This window comes from Balearica regulorum, chromosome Z (assembly GCF_011004875.1).
Source record: "Balearica regulorum gibbericeps isolate bBalReg1 chromosome Z, bBalReg1.pri, whole genome shotgun sequence".
Taxonomy (NCBI): Eukaryota; Metazoa; Chordata; class Aves; order Gruiformes; family Gruidae; genus Balearica; species Balearica regulorum.
The window spans coordinates 60533349-60548258 of record NC_046220.1 but is presented as its reverse complement, the minus strand read 5'-3'; the positions used below and the strand labels follow the sequence as shown (position 1 = coordinate 60548258).

Here is a 14910-nt window from a genome sequence, read left to right as displayed (position 1 = left end):
TTGGAGCTCTATGTCACTAGCATCTACAAAAGAAGTCACACCAGCAAAGGGAAATTTAAAATGGTGGCTTACTCTTAGAAAACACATACTCATTTCCTGACAGTCTTCTCAAACCATCCTGAAAAAGCAAGTTTGTTGTAAGTTTTAGGTAGAGTATCCATGCATCATTAATTGCAAAAGCAGTACATGCACTTTCTCTTTAGGTACTATTCCTGAGTACTGAAAGCACTGTTCCTATTGTAGCACTGGAAGAACCATCCTTGTTTTAAGATCTTTCAAAACAGACATGAAAGGATCCAAGGAACACTACTATAAGATCTCCAGAAAGGATATTATTAACTATACAGTGTATTGCCCTCCTTGACCCTTTCATTGGCACCTGCAGGATTTGATCATTCAAATTAACCACTATAATTTATTTTTAATTTTCTTTGTATTATTTTGACAAGGATTAGCTCAGTGTACATTAAAAAATGAGGTAAATTATGATGAAATCTAGGTGGTCTGTCTCTGGCAGCTGCTGTTGTTACAGGACCAAAGTCAGAATCTGATTAAAGTAATCTCACTCTTACAGTGGACCAGCTGTAGAGCAATCCCTTTAATCCCATCTAAGCTTCTAGGGTTTCTAAAAAGTACCTTCTTGAGACAAATCAGATTGGATGATACAGTTTCTAGTGGCAACCATGTTCACTTTTGTATGAGGATGAATGCACCCAATGGACTGAGCTGTGGCCATGTCTTACCACATCTTGGTGCATACTGTTTGCATAGAGGCCAAAACACTTAAGTGAAATGGTGATGAATTTCGCTTCCCCTTCCCATTGCTTGTGCAATTTTATTAGAGCAGATCACTGAACTGTGATGTAGGACACTGGTAGCTGTAATTTCATCTTTACTAATTTTACTCACAGTCATCAGACCTCCAACAAGATCACTTGTGTGAGGATCTTCATCTTTGGTACCTAGCTGAGGAGAGTAAAGTTCTGTTGTCCGCAGGATTTCCAGAACTCTGTCCAAGGCCTCTGCTACTGTGACGGGGCTGTTTTCCTGGGCAGCATTAATTATATTAATAACCTGAAAACAGATTAAGGAGGCAAGTGAAGACTAGTGAATGGCATTTTTGTCTTTTCTTATTACAAAATCTATTCTTGGCTTGATTATGCTACTTCCCATCTAGCAAATGCTATGTAATTCCCACCAACCCTTTAAGTACAACATTGAAAATGTAAATTTGTGCTCTGATTCCCTGGTATCCATCTGCTATTTGTAACTGGAAAACTCCTGGGAAGTGAAAGCAGGAGGGTGTGAAATATCTGAAATAGTTGCAGGTAGTTAGACCAAAAACTAGGCATGTCCCATCACTTCAGCATAGCCATGGCTGCTCAGAAGCAATAATTCAGTCCCCAGAGGAAAAAAAGCAAACAAACAAACTCCTGGTTATGACTCAGATATCCTGACACTGGATGTAAGACATTAATATTCTCAGTGTGAAAACAAAAGGCAGAGAGCAGCCCACAGGTGGGCTGTGGTTGGGGGAGAAGAGGATGGCTGTTCTTTGCCTCCCGCCTCGTGCCTCAGCTGCTATCTGGGAACAGAGCAGGGACACAGCAGCAGCGAGGACTGCTCCTGGCACTGCTAGGACCGAGAGGGAGAAAGCGTCCCCCGGTGCTGTCTTCTCCAGCAACCAGAAGCTGCTGCGGGGTCACTACGGGCCTCCCTGCGGGTACACTTGCGGAGAAGGAAAAGGAAAGGGGTCAGCTGCTCTAATGGACACGCTGGTGCTGGGAAGAAAGGAGCTTGATGCTGGGAAGAAAAAGATGGGGAGAGAGGAAAAAATGGTTTGAGGGACAAGGGATTGTGCAGCTGGTTTGTGACAGCAGAGTTTGTATAACGCAGATAGTAAAAAAAAGACTGCAGGAAAGTGGTGGGGCAGAATATGGTGCAGGTGCTCCCTCCTCTGCATGCTATCTTATAAGTATCAATGGTAAAAGCAAAGGTGAGACTGGAAGCACATGTCCCAATGCACGGCCCAACAGGGCAGGGTCCCCTTCCTGCCACAAGAAGTGCATCTGGCAAAGACACCCTTTCCCCCTTTTGACTTCTTCCTTTTGACTAGGATTTGGAATGAGTCGATGAGATGGAGAAAGTGGTAAGAAAAAAAAAAATATATTAAATTATTCTGTTAAATATAAGGTGCAGGAAACTCCTGGCTGTCCTGCCACAAACTACATACTTCCCTATGAGAGCAACTCCATACTCTGAGTTTATGGAAAAGGCAGTGCTCAGGACTCACCTTTGTGATAGGAGCTTCTATTGTCATTGAGTGGATCCTTGCCATGGAAGAATAGCGTCGGGTCTGTAAACTTGAAGCTGCCATTAAAGAGCGTAAATCAGATGACAGCATTTAAAGAGTGCAGGAGGCTGTCACGGGGGAACAGCACAACAGAATCCAGCCTCATCTCTCATTTCTCCTGTATCTCCCCTCCTGCAAGTTCTTGCTTTACTGTTTAATTTCTTGCACTGTTATCTACCTCCTTTGCACCCCTCGCTTCTGCTGTTGGTTTACCTGTCCATCCACCACTTCATCTATACTGAAATGAAGCGATATTGTACTTCATGCCCAGTACCTGCCACTCTCCCTTTGTTTGCAATGGATCTCTGTCAGACATGGCTCCTCCTGTGACAGTGTGTGTGTGTATGTATGTCCCTCATCTCAGTGATACAGCTGCTCTAAGGAAACCTGTTCCTGCTCCCCGTAAGCTGTGCTTCTCTCACTACACACAGAGGCAGAAAGAAATCTCTGCCCCCACCATCCCAGCCCAAGCAAGCAGTCACAAATTGTATCAGGGGCGGAAGTACTGCTCTCAAGTAACCAGCAGCAACAGATCCCTTCATGGCTCACACTAAAGAAACCAAAATACTGGCTTAGGAGCACCAGCTGCAGCTTTCTAGGGGAGGGAACTAATGCTTCACCACACACTCTTTTAGCACACTCCATCCCGCGGCACAGCCACTCCTCCTCTCTGTAAAGGCACTGCACGCTGCATGCATTGTATAGTTATGCTGGTACTCATGCTGTTTTGCAAATCAGAATAAAGACGTTTTACAACAGTTATAAAAAAAATGGAGTAATCTCTGTTTAATCCGCTGTGGATATGTCTGGTTCCTCTTTCATTCTGCATTTTTATTGCCTAGGTCAAGTCTGTTCTTTATTTGTAATATCGTTCTTGACAGTTTCTTACCATCACTACTTTGGGATGTTATTGAGTTAACATCAGTTGAGTCTTTTCTTCTGTTCTTAAATTTGAAGGAATAGGATTCTGAAAATACAAACAAAAAGCTTTAAAAATGCATCAAGTAAGACCTCTACGGAGTCTCCTCCATCTAAAATTCTGACCATTTAATTAAATGATCTTAATGATACCACACAAGTGAGGGAAATAGTGTAATCGCCGCACATCAGAACAAGGGACTTGGTGTCTATCAATTTACAACTTGTTTAAAGTCACTTGGAAAGATGTTTCGCAAATAATTCAATAAGCCATATAGAACAGGGGACTTGCTTCACCTAACTTTAGCTGCCAACAGTATTTCAGGCTGTCTTTCTCTAAGGTAGTTGCCAAAGATCTTGCTTTAGGAGCAACCCTGCTGCCTCAGGCAGGTGGGTTGAATCCCTCCTGAGAGTCCCTTTTGCTCTCCACTGGCCACTGAATAAGCCTGAGTTTAACTGCCTAGAAATTTAGCCCAGTGAGAAAAAACGCAGCCCAGATTTCACTTCCAGCCAAGCACAATTCAGACTCAGACAGCTTTTGCTTTTAGTTGCAATAATTGTTTGTACCTTTTGTTGAAGAAAAATCCAACATACTGGGAATGATTATAAACAATCAATCTAGCTGCTGTGAAAATTTACCATGCAACAAGCTATCATTCTTGAAATTGCCATTTGCTAAAGCAAGAGAAATTATTGGATCCAGACAAATGCAATAGCTGGATGAAATGCTCGAAAAGAGCCTAAAAAAAAGGAAATTTGGTAAAATTTCATTTTCCTCCAAGAATTACAGTCTGCACCCTCCCTCATGTTTAAAAACAGCAACCACACATCTATGCACCTCTTTTCAAGAGTCTCTATAGCACCTATTCCCAGAATATCTGAAATGCCACTCAAAGATCAGAGACTCCAACAAAGTTTCAAAAGGAAATAACCACCACATGAAGAATCAGAAATATCATAAAACTGATATTCTTAACATAAGGACAGATTTGCATAACTGTGCTACAAGACAGAATATATACAACCTTGCTTTAACAAAATAAAATGTCAGTATACAATTCTCCAGATGTAAAAATATATCCATCTTAGAAATAACTCAAACACAGTTTCTGTTTTAATTCCTTTCTTTACCACAGATTTAGAAGACAGCTTGGGTCTTTTTATTTTGTTGTAGTCCAGACTGGAGAAACTGAAAGCTTTTTCCCCTGTTGACAACTAAGAGCGGGGAATATCTAATACATGTTAAATTATTTTATTTATTTATTTGATAGGACTCCTTTTTCAAGCCCCTTTCTTGTATTTGGAGGAGTTTAACATAAGGCACTTGAGTGGTTAAGTATAAACATAGCTGCAAGTGGCAGTAGCAGACAAGACAACCCTCCTTGTATGAAATACCAACTAGCAAGTTGGAAACTTTGCTAGTGCCACCTAGAGAGTCACAAGTGCATAAAAGTCACAATTTCAGCTGAAAATATTCAAATACCTAAATAAAAAAGTTTCCTTCACCTGGTGAGCAGAATGTCTCCCCATCCAGATGCATCACAAATCACGTAATTGCAAAGAGCACAATACACATGGATTATATTTCTACCCTCATTGCATGCTGGTATATGCCCGTGGCTCTGGGAACTTATTCTTGGAGCACAACCATGGACTGCTGGGACGGATAACCTACATCACATACACGTGACGCTAAGTTTGCCTGCTTTCACTGTACTGCAGTCATCAACATGGTTTCATGTGATGGGGCTTCTCAGTCTTACTGAAATCGGTCACAATAATGAGCAAACCTAAATGCCCCACATAATCTGTAAAACACATTAGTAAGCTGGTAACTACATGTTAACTAGTAACAAGTGTTCTTCAGCTTAATTCACAGGCGTTCTCACCTTCCCCTGTTTGCAGGAAAAAAACAGTGAGGAAGAAAACTGTGTTTATTACAGGGACACAGGAGCAGTTTAACACATGATGGATCAGTAATGAGAGCAGCAAATTCCATCTATTACCCCTTCTTGCCCCTGCCCATTGTTATCTGGCATCACAAAGCTCTCCAATGCTTGTACATATTCTTATGCTACTTGAAAAAGTAGGGGATGTCAAGCAGTCCCTTCCCACGCTCTTGGCATGTTATATCCGTCTCCCATGCGAAAATCAGAAGCTGCCTGACATTGCACAGCGACTTTGTCCAGTGTTTCACAGTGGAAAGGGCCTCGAGTGCCAGAAGGTAACAGGGCACGACAACCTGTTTGCTCAGAATAAGACAGCAGTGCTGCATCTAGCTCAGATTACTACAATCACAAGCTTAAAATTGGCCTTTAGTGCCGCCTTCTTCAGGGAAAATGATTATTCCAAACGATACACAGCATTGGAAGAGCAAATTACCCTCTTATACTCTACACCTTTAGTCAAAAGCTATTTGCAGAAGCTGCTGAGAGCTTGAACGTACTGTCTGCAAGTGAGCAAACCTGCTCGAGACACGGGGCAAGGGTTGTGCAGACACACTGCAACAACTCAGCGCTGTCTGGACATGACTAGCTCTAGCCCAGGCACTACAGACAACTATCTTAGCTCTGTGCTGGGGCCAAACCAACGGCCTGCTAACAGGTCCTAAACTTGGAAACACTAAGGCAGATCTGCTGGCACAAAGCAGCACAGTTCCACATTAATTTCAAGCAGAAAGGGGTGCCAAGGTACACCAGCTTCAGGATCAGATAGTGTTTTAATTCAACGACGAGCAATACATCTTAACTCTGAATGCTCAGCAAGAGCTCTGCACAGGAGATTGAATTATTAGTGATGGTTACAAATCCAATTCATGGCGTGACATCAGAGCAGCTGGCATCCATCATTGCCCATGTGCTCTGACCACTGACTTGACAGCGGGAAGAGACAACATTTCATACCAGCAAAGCACCCAGCCACAACCTCAAGCACAGCGGTATATAAAGGCAAACGATAGTATTCTAACCTGACTGAGAGTTGTCTCCTGCGTACTTCTCATCATGATGACTCTTGTAGAGCTGAAGATGCACCAAGAGTAAAATACGTAAGTAAGAAAAAAAGAATACAAAAAACATTTTAAAGGGCTACATTCAACACTGTACTTATCCAACTGAATGTACCATTCAGTTATTTAAAAAAAAAAAGTGTTGGCAAAGACTCCTCTTTAGGTGTAATTAGATGTAGAGAAAAAATATAAAAGTAAACAGATATGCAATACAGGAAACCACAGATACAAGAGTGCTTTTATGTACTAAGTTCCTGTTTAATGCCTGTGTCTGCAAGAGAACTGACATTCATTCTTAGTGTTTTAAGTGCAAATTGCATATGAACCTGAAAGATTCCAGGAATAAAACACAAAAAAGAAAAAAAAATCCTAAAATGTTAATTTTTGTCCTCTGTGCAGTAATTTAAAAACAATTTTCTTAGTCCTATCTCAACTAATTTTACATGCACCCTTTCATGGGTCATTGATAAACCAGACTTCAAAAAGGCCACTTACAAAAACAGCTCTCCAGCAACTGAAGTTTAGAGGTAGGTGCCATCCATCAGAACTTACTTTATTTCCAAGTAATTTCTTATAATTTTCATGAATAAAGAAGTTAAACACAAAAATCTTAATTCTTTGTGCTTCTGAAACATCTTGGGTAGTTCCACCGATAGATATTTCAATCTTTCTTAGAATTTAAATAGGATATTTTCATCATTTTAAAGTTTACACCTATTGCTTCATGTACAATAATATAGCTTAACTGCTCCTCTGTTTTTCCATCCTGCTCAGAAACAATAGCACAGTCTGTCCAACATGTGACAGTTTAATATTTGCTTATCATTTCAGCTCATTCCTTTATTATGTCGTTACAAGAAAGTATTTTGCTGTTAATAGGAAAACCGAGAAGTTCCTCAAGTCTTCCCTCCAAAATTAGCACATGATATATTTAGGTATAGCTAACAGAGACACTGAAAAGGACTAAAAATAATGCATTACTTTTTTTACTGTATTCACTAAAGAAGGTATACATACCCTCTGCTTCAGATGAGTAAACTTTAGTGCTTGACACTGCATTTACACATTATTCATTAGACATCATATTTAGGAGTCCAGTACTGTCATCTATCTACGGTGATTGCCCTTGACATCCCTGGTCAGACTAATTTCTATATCAGGGCTTTGGCTTTCCTAACCTGATCCCTGGCTGCTCGCACAATTTCTCTGTGTTCTTCCCAGGCTACCTGCCCTTGCTTCCACCCTCTGTAGGCTTCCTTTTTTTGTTTGACTTTGCCCAGGAGCTCCTTGTTCATCCATGGCGGCCTCTTGGTGTTTTTGCCTGACTTCCTCTTTGTTGGGATGCATTGCACCTGAGCTTGGAGGAGGTGACCCTTGAATATTAACCAGCATTAATCATGCAGGAACTCTCAGAGAAATAATTTCTTCCAAACAGAGTAAGATCGAGAAAGCTCATCAGATATGGTACAGTGACACAAGGCATCTGAACTGCTCGTTCTGGTCCCAGAGGGGAGCTTCTCTCAGAGCCCATGGATATATCTCTGTCTACCGCACAACTGGCAGAAAAAATTGGCACAGTCCTCTGAGTGCTCTACTAAAAAATTAAAACAAACCACATTTCAATTCCGAATACTTCTCTTACCCTTTCTGCAGGCATGACCTGAAAGAGCCACGTAAGGTAAGTTATGAGGGCAGTTACACAGTTAATCTTGGGCTGATATGTTCTTAAGAGGAGAAACACCATCTCTGCTGTAAATTTATGAATGTGCAAACATTGGACTCCATCCTGCCAGGTCTCAAATTGACAAAGGCAGCATTAATCATTACCTAGGCTTCAGCACATGGGAACAGTCACATGAAAGTCAATCCCCATTCATAAATCTTCACTGTAAGAATACATAATACACTCTCAAATTTATTTTTTTTTCCATGCATAAATCTAACGTGCTTAATTTTTGTATGCGATAAATCTGGTACAGAAATCCATGAAGGTTCCTACACAGTGATCTCTAATCATACTGTGATATTTCTTATGGAGGCTGTCAGTAATGACAAAGAACACGTCTACATTTTTTAAGGTGAAACAATGCTTAACAACGTAAGGATGTTTCTGAGTCTGCAAATAGTGTCCGAATGCTGAGATCAAGCCATTTATAACTACGTTGATGCAGTGAAACATTAGACATTTGAATCAGAATTCGAATCATGACAGTTTTTACTGCTCTGTAACTAAATAAATAGTTTGATTTTCTTTTATCCTTCCATAAAGAATGATCTGTGGCTTGAAAAAAAGAAACCTAGTGTTTTTTAGGGTAGAGAAAAGTTCTACTGCCACAAATATTCAGGCATGGATTTTAGGAAAACTGCACTGTCCAAATGTTGATCCAGATTGATACCATCACAGTAGTATTGCTACAAAAATTACTTTAAGAAGTCTTATGAATATAATACAGATATTCCCATACATCACCATCACTGCCCATCTAAAATGGAAAAAAAAAAAAAAAAAGGAAACGCCAACCCAAATTCAAAAACATACCCCAACCCCCAAATTTCCAAGAAACTGAATTTTTCATGCAATGCAAAACCACCTGGTGCTCTACTAAAGGCAGGAGGTATTATCACCACAGAAGTGAAACAGAATAATTGCCTATTTCTGTTGGATGCACTTTGTTTTTTCCCCAATGGACCTTAAATCTCCACAGACCAAGGTCAGATCTTTAACCTTTGTGGTAGGTCTCTACATCTGTGGAGAACCCTTTGAAGGCCATATTCCCTGGGCTCACCAAATGTGTAAAGCTCCCCAGACCTATAGCTCATCACGTTAGTGCTTTATTTACCAATAACAGCTCATGAACCAATACTAAAAAATGTGAATTGATGGTGCTTTCCAACAGCGCCAATACTATAGAGAATATGAATGTAGCCTTGGACACAAATCCCTAACTAAAATTTGTTTCTTAAGCTTCCTGGTTTGGGCAGCAATGAACAGGGCAATGAAAAACAGAAAAAAGAAAGACTTTTATCTATATTCGTACTGCTGCTTTTTACAGATGTCTGCACGTTTGTAATTGTTTTGTACTGATCATCTTGAACTAAGAGTATCACATCCGCACTTCCCTGTGCCAGTATTTCAGCTGTGTGTATATTATAGAAAAAAACATCAACTTGTATCTCACTTTCAAATCAACACCAAAGCAGCTATAAATGAAACAAGAACAATGATGAGGTTTAAATAATGAATTAAAAATACATGTAACTTTAGCTATGCTTCTATTACAAAACTCTCTTGCATTCTAGCCTGAGCACTTTAAAACATCCTGCTACTGTAAATGATACTTTGCTGCTAATACGAAAATCCATGTTTTAGTTCCAAAATGAGGTCCGTTTAAAGTATTTTGAGCCTTGCTTTTCACTGATAGACCTTCAAAGTTCTTCCAAAAGTTGTTCATATCTCTCCCTTGACTTGTGTTCTAGTTTCATCTGAGATAATTTTCTTCATAGCAGCTAGCACGGGGCTGTGTTTTGGATTTGTGCTGAAAACAGTGTTGATAATGTAGATATGGTTTTGTTATATAGAGATGTTTTTGTTATTGCTGAGCAGCGCTTACACAGAGCCAAGGCCTGTTCTGCCTCTCACCCTACCCCACAAGCAACCAGGCTGGGGGTGCACAAGGAGTTGGGAGGGGACAGAGCTGGGACAGCTGACCCCAACTGACCAAATGGATATTCCATACCATATGATGTCATCCTCAGCATATAAGGGGCTGGGGGAAGAGGGAGGAGGGGAGGGAATGTTTGGTGTGATGGCCCAAGTAACGATTATGCGTGATGGAGCCCTGCTTTCCAGGAGATGGCTGAACACCTGCCTGCTGGTGGGAAGCAGGGAATGAATTCCTTGTCTTGTTTTTCTTGTGCACGTCTTTTGCTTTACTTAAACTGTCTTTATCGCAGCCCATGAGTTTTGTCACTTTCAGAGTTCTGATTTTCTTCCCCATCCCACTGAGGGGGAGTGAGTGAGCAGCTCCATGGCGCTTAGTTGCTGGCTGAGGCTAAACCACGACAACTTGTTACTACATGCTCCCACAAAACCTTGTGCAAGGGGGATGGTTTCAACAGTCAAATTTTATAGAATACCACCTATGAATATCTTCCAATAGTAGAAGTTTTCCAATAATGTGTTAATATTCAGTACTGTTATACTGAAGAAAGGGCAACGAGAAATAGTAGTGACTTTCTAAATACCTTTTATGCACAAGTGTCTTTACCCACATTGTGGATAAAAGCACATTAAAATCCTAAATAAACCAAGACACATAACCCTTCCCCTAAAGAACATGGAAAAATATCATGTTTCCCAAGCACATCCTCAGTCTAAAATGTTTTCAGTTACTTCCAATGCTCCCCACTTTCTATTTCACCCCTAAGACCACAGGCTAAAGTTAGATTTCACTCTTTTGCTCTCAAAAGTTGAAACTTCTTTACTCTGCAAGCCATGTACTAGAGTATTATTGAGGTCAAGCTTCTGATATGATCATTTGCTTCAGACACTTTCAGAAGGTGGGAACCAGGAGCAGATGACAACAAACAGCTCCCCATGCCACCAGCTTTGTTGCAGGACCTGCTGGGGTGGATACGTGTCTGGACAGCAGAGACCGGGGTCAACTGCTGCTGCTGGTTTACTTGGGTTATGGCTTGGATTACACCCCTCCACAACACGTGTTCTGATGAGCATGCGATGTCTCAGGTCCTGCATGAAGGTTCACTTTGTTCAAGAACCACACATTGGCAAACTTTGTGACAGCTGAGCATAGGTCATTATTAGACATAAGTACACCAGATCAGACTGGCAAGAGCAGCTCTAGAAAAAAGCCCCTGAAGTCCCTTTGGACTATGGTCTATGTTGCTCCACAGTATCAGGGACTCAACATCCATGCTGCAGAGAATCAAACCCTTTCTTTCTCTACTCAGCAGTCCTACAAAAGTAGAATAGTCCATGCAAATACTGAAGTTTTCATGCTTGCTTCAACAATCAATGAGAATCTCATTGACAATATAGATGACAATCTCTTGGGAAAATATCAATTTCTAAACAACAACAAAAAAAGAGTTTACCAAAAGTGATGAAAATTATGACATGAAAGAAATACGATACCTGTTTGCTGTTTTCACTGGCACAATACAGCCTTTTGAGGGACACAAAGTGTCTTATTTTCCTAGCAACAGAAATAATCACTTGTTACCGTATAAAATATTAAAGAGAGAAGTGAAGTGACACACTGCTATTTTCTAAAGCAAAGGTCTCCACGCCCTTGTGAAACAAGATACCAAACCCAACACCAAACAGACAACTGGGCGACAAGCGCTCCTGCAGCATTACAGCTGTGTTTTTGTCCCGGGACACCTGATCCTTTTGCTCCTGCAGGAATTCACCTGCACATCTGGGAGCAGAATTTGGCAATGTGCCCATGCTACGCTGCAAAGGTGTGAGCACATACAAACACTCAGGCGAACAAAGGGATTGTCCAGCTGCTGATCCTTCCAGCTGACCCGGTAACAGTTTGGATATGGGAGAATAACTTCATGAAGAAATGTATGGTAACACGAACCTAAATGTCAGCTTGCAGGTATCTATAGCAGTAACACTATTAATTGTTAGGACTTTACCGTTCTTTTAGCCAGCATATGATGACACCAAAATGGACAAATGTCAGCAAAGAACACGACATTCTCAACTTTGCTTATTCTTTCCACATTGCTTGGAGTCAGTAGTTATATCATTACACTGCTACTAAATACATGAAGGTTCATGTCAAAGTTACAGATGGGGTAAGCAGAGAGGAGGCCCGAAAAACCAGAAATCAATTATGTTGTGGACAAGTTAGTTACCCTCCTTGACCAATCACAGGTGTTATCTTCACATGCTGCTGGATACTGTCTCCTGATTTTCTTCTTGCATAGTAAACTCCTTGCCATTCCTAAGCAATCACACGCAACAGAAAGAGCATCAAAGAATACGTAGCTTGCAGTCAAATATTCATTTATTATTACATAGTCCTTACGTAGTAAATAATTACACATTATTTCATATTTTTTAAAAAAGTGTAAAATTTATTAATACAGAGTAGCACCTTTAACAGGCATTTACTAACGTAAGGACAGTGTAAATATGTTTCTCTTGTGAGAAAGTACGCAATTTTTACACAGAACTTTAGGAACCATCTATTTCAAGGGGTTACAAACATCCTGCCAGGTACCACCATAAGCAGTGGTGGTTGCAACCCATCCAGAGTATATCTCCCTTGGGAGCAGCAGAACAAAACTCTGTGCTGAGCACCATTCAGCTTTGAAGTTGTCAGTGGTCATGTGATGTGTACCTAAATTTCAGAAGCCCGTGACCTAAGGATGTCTTTCAACTAACCTCAGGTAACCAACAGCCTATTCTCACTCCATGACTGTTTTCCCATGACCATGGATATCCAACGCACTCTAGACCAGCAAAAGGAAGAAACAATTCCTTCATGGCATCTTTTATCCTGTTCTGCCATGCAAATGCCCATTTCTCTGACCGGTCACTAATTTTCCCTCCATCTCCACTGCCACAGGAAAGCATCAAGAGGACTGCAGGCTAACCAATCCTTAAGAAGTCCACTGATGCAGAGATAAAAGATATCCTCTGGTGTAGAGTGGAGAAGAAAGGAAGATAAAGCAGAAGTCTTCTCTCTCCTTACTACCTCAAAGAAGACAGATTTTAAGGAGGGAACTACTTGGCAGCAGAGAAGGATGAAGTTGGAATATGGGTGCAAGATACTTCCTACAAGATGGATGGATGCAGAAGACACACAGGGCCTTTCAGCAGGCAGTGCTAGCAGCTGGGCAGCCTACACAGATGAGGAGGAGTAAAAGCAAGTGTGGTCTGCAGGTACTGCTAACGAACCAAGGCGGGCCTGCGAACATCTCCAGGCAGTGACCCCCAAAGCTCAGGTCATTGCTGGAAGTGACTCAAAGGTTCAAGAACGCCTCCAAGTTCATGAAGCAGAGGGTGAGACAGGGAAGGGCGGGAGGTACTTCTGCAGCTCATGGGAGATGGCATAAGAGACTGTTGCACGTATGAGGGGAACATATGGCCAGGAACACATTACCCTTCTGTGGCCTGTCACCACCGTGACAGGAGTTCACTGCAGATATTCTATCTACAGGTAGAAGACCAAACCCCACTAGGTGCTAACATATTTTGCTCACAACTGATTGTGCCACGTGGTGTTTACAGCATGCAATGAAGGCTCTGCAGTTAGGACAGAATAGTTAAACCTTTGGGTTGGATGTTGCAGCCACCCAAGAGACTGACTGAGGGACCAATAGTTACATTCCAACTAATAAAGGTTCCATGGGCTCTAAGTGAAACAGACACACAGAAAACGTTCTTATATTGATCTAAAGCCAACAGATTGGTCAGATCCTAAAAGCAAAACTGAAGAAATCTGTAGTCACTTGTCTGAGACATGGGCTGTTGTGGTCCTAAGACATCTAAGGAGCACAGTTCTGGTCTTATATTTGCACTCATGAAAACTGCATCTTGTGTTCTTAAACCTAGAGCATTTAAAATAAAGCAGAATAGAAATCTAAAGCAGTTTTGTGTGTGTTTATTTTATTTGCTTACCTTTCCTTTTTTAATACATGTGTTGATAGTGTCTAAAAGATCCGCACAGTTTTTATCGCTTTTTGGTAGTTCAGTAAGTTCCTTGCCAATAAGCTCTCCCTTGTGATAACCCATCATCCGTTCAAAGGCTGGATTAACATACTGCCAAAACAAAAGTACTTTAGGATAATAGGAAAAAGAACATACTTAAAGGATAGTTACTTACATGTAACTATCAAAGTGTTACAAATTATACATCTAAAGCCATAACCACAGGTCCCTACCATTTGGTGTTTTTCATACAAAAATACTATGTAATGGTGAAACATTTTATTCAAGTGAAGAGCAGAGCACAGAAGGCAATATGTAAGCTGTTATCGGAAGGCACAGAAAGAACAAAACTCTTTACAGTACAGGTTATCTACTTCTGCTAAAGGTTTCATGCTGGTTTTACCATAAGAAACATTACTTTACTGAAAATTGTCATCTAAATAAAGTTACTGAAGAAAAAGTCTTAAAAATTCAGCAGGTGTCAATGTGCAGCATCCAGAAATAAAACAGGGCTTTCTAATGGACAGCAAAACTAAAATACTGAAATGCAACAGAAACTATTGAGCAAAGATATGTTTAAGGTTTCTCTTTCCAAGTTTTACAAAACAGTTAACTTTTTTCACCCTACCTGAATGACATGATCTTCACTGGTTATTTCTATAGCTTCTTGACAATGGTCTAATGCTGTAAACGCTGCATTACAAGCCCTGAAATTAGCAAATGATTCACGTTAGTTTTATTGCTAGAACATTCTGCCCATTATAAATACATTTTTATATTGTACTTATTGGTAGATGAGTGACAAAGTAGCATGTTGTTTTGACTAAACCATGTCACTATGTCCATTATGATTTTTTTTCAGGAAGTTCAGCTTCCGACCCCCTTGTTAACGTGTTTTTACTGCAGATCACATTGTAAAATTGCTCATGGGTACTGCAGCAT

General features: G+C 40.7%; 1 protein-coding gene across 1 annotated transcript in view; it reads right to left on the bottom strand.

Moving 5' to 3' along the window:
- PDE8B (phosphodiesterase 8B) overlaps positions 1–14910 on the bottom strand; it is an 81085-nt gene that overhangs the window by 11468 nt on the left and 54707 nt on the right. The window contains exons 7-15 of the mRNA XM_075740745.1: positions 14597–14675; positions 13939–14079; positions 12168–12256; positions 11434–11494; positions 6240–6291; positions 3243–3320; positions 2294–2370; positions 910–1074; positions 73–118 (exon numbers count right to left, since the gene is read on the bottom strand). Coding sequence (XP_075596860.1) covers positions 73–118; positions 910–1074; positions 2294–2370; positions 3243–3320; positions 6240–6291; positions 11434–11494; positions 12168–12256; positions 13939–14079; positions 14597–14675 — 788 coding nt within the window. The remainder of the gene's footprint in view (positions 1–72; positions 119–909; positions 1075–2293; positions 2371–3242; positions 3321–6239; positions 6292–11433; positions 11495–12167; positions 12257–13938; positions 14080–14596; positions 14676–14910) is intronic.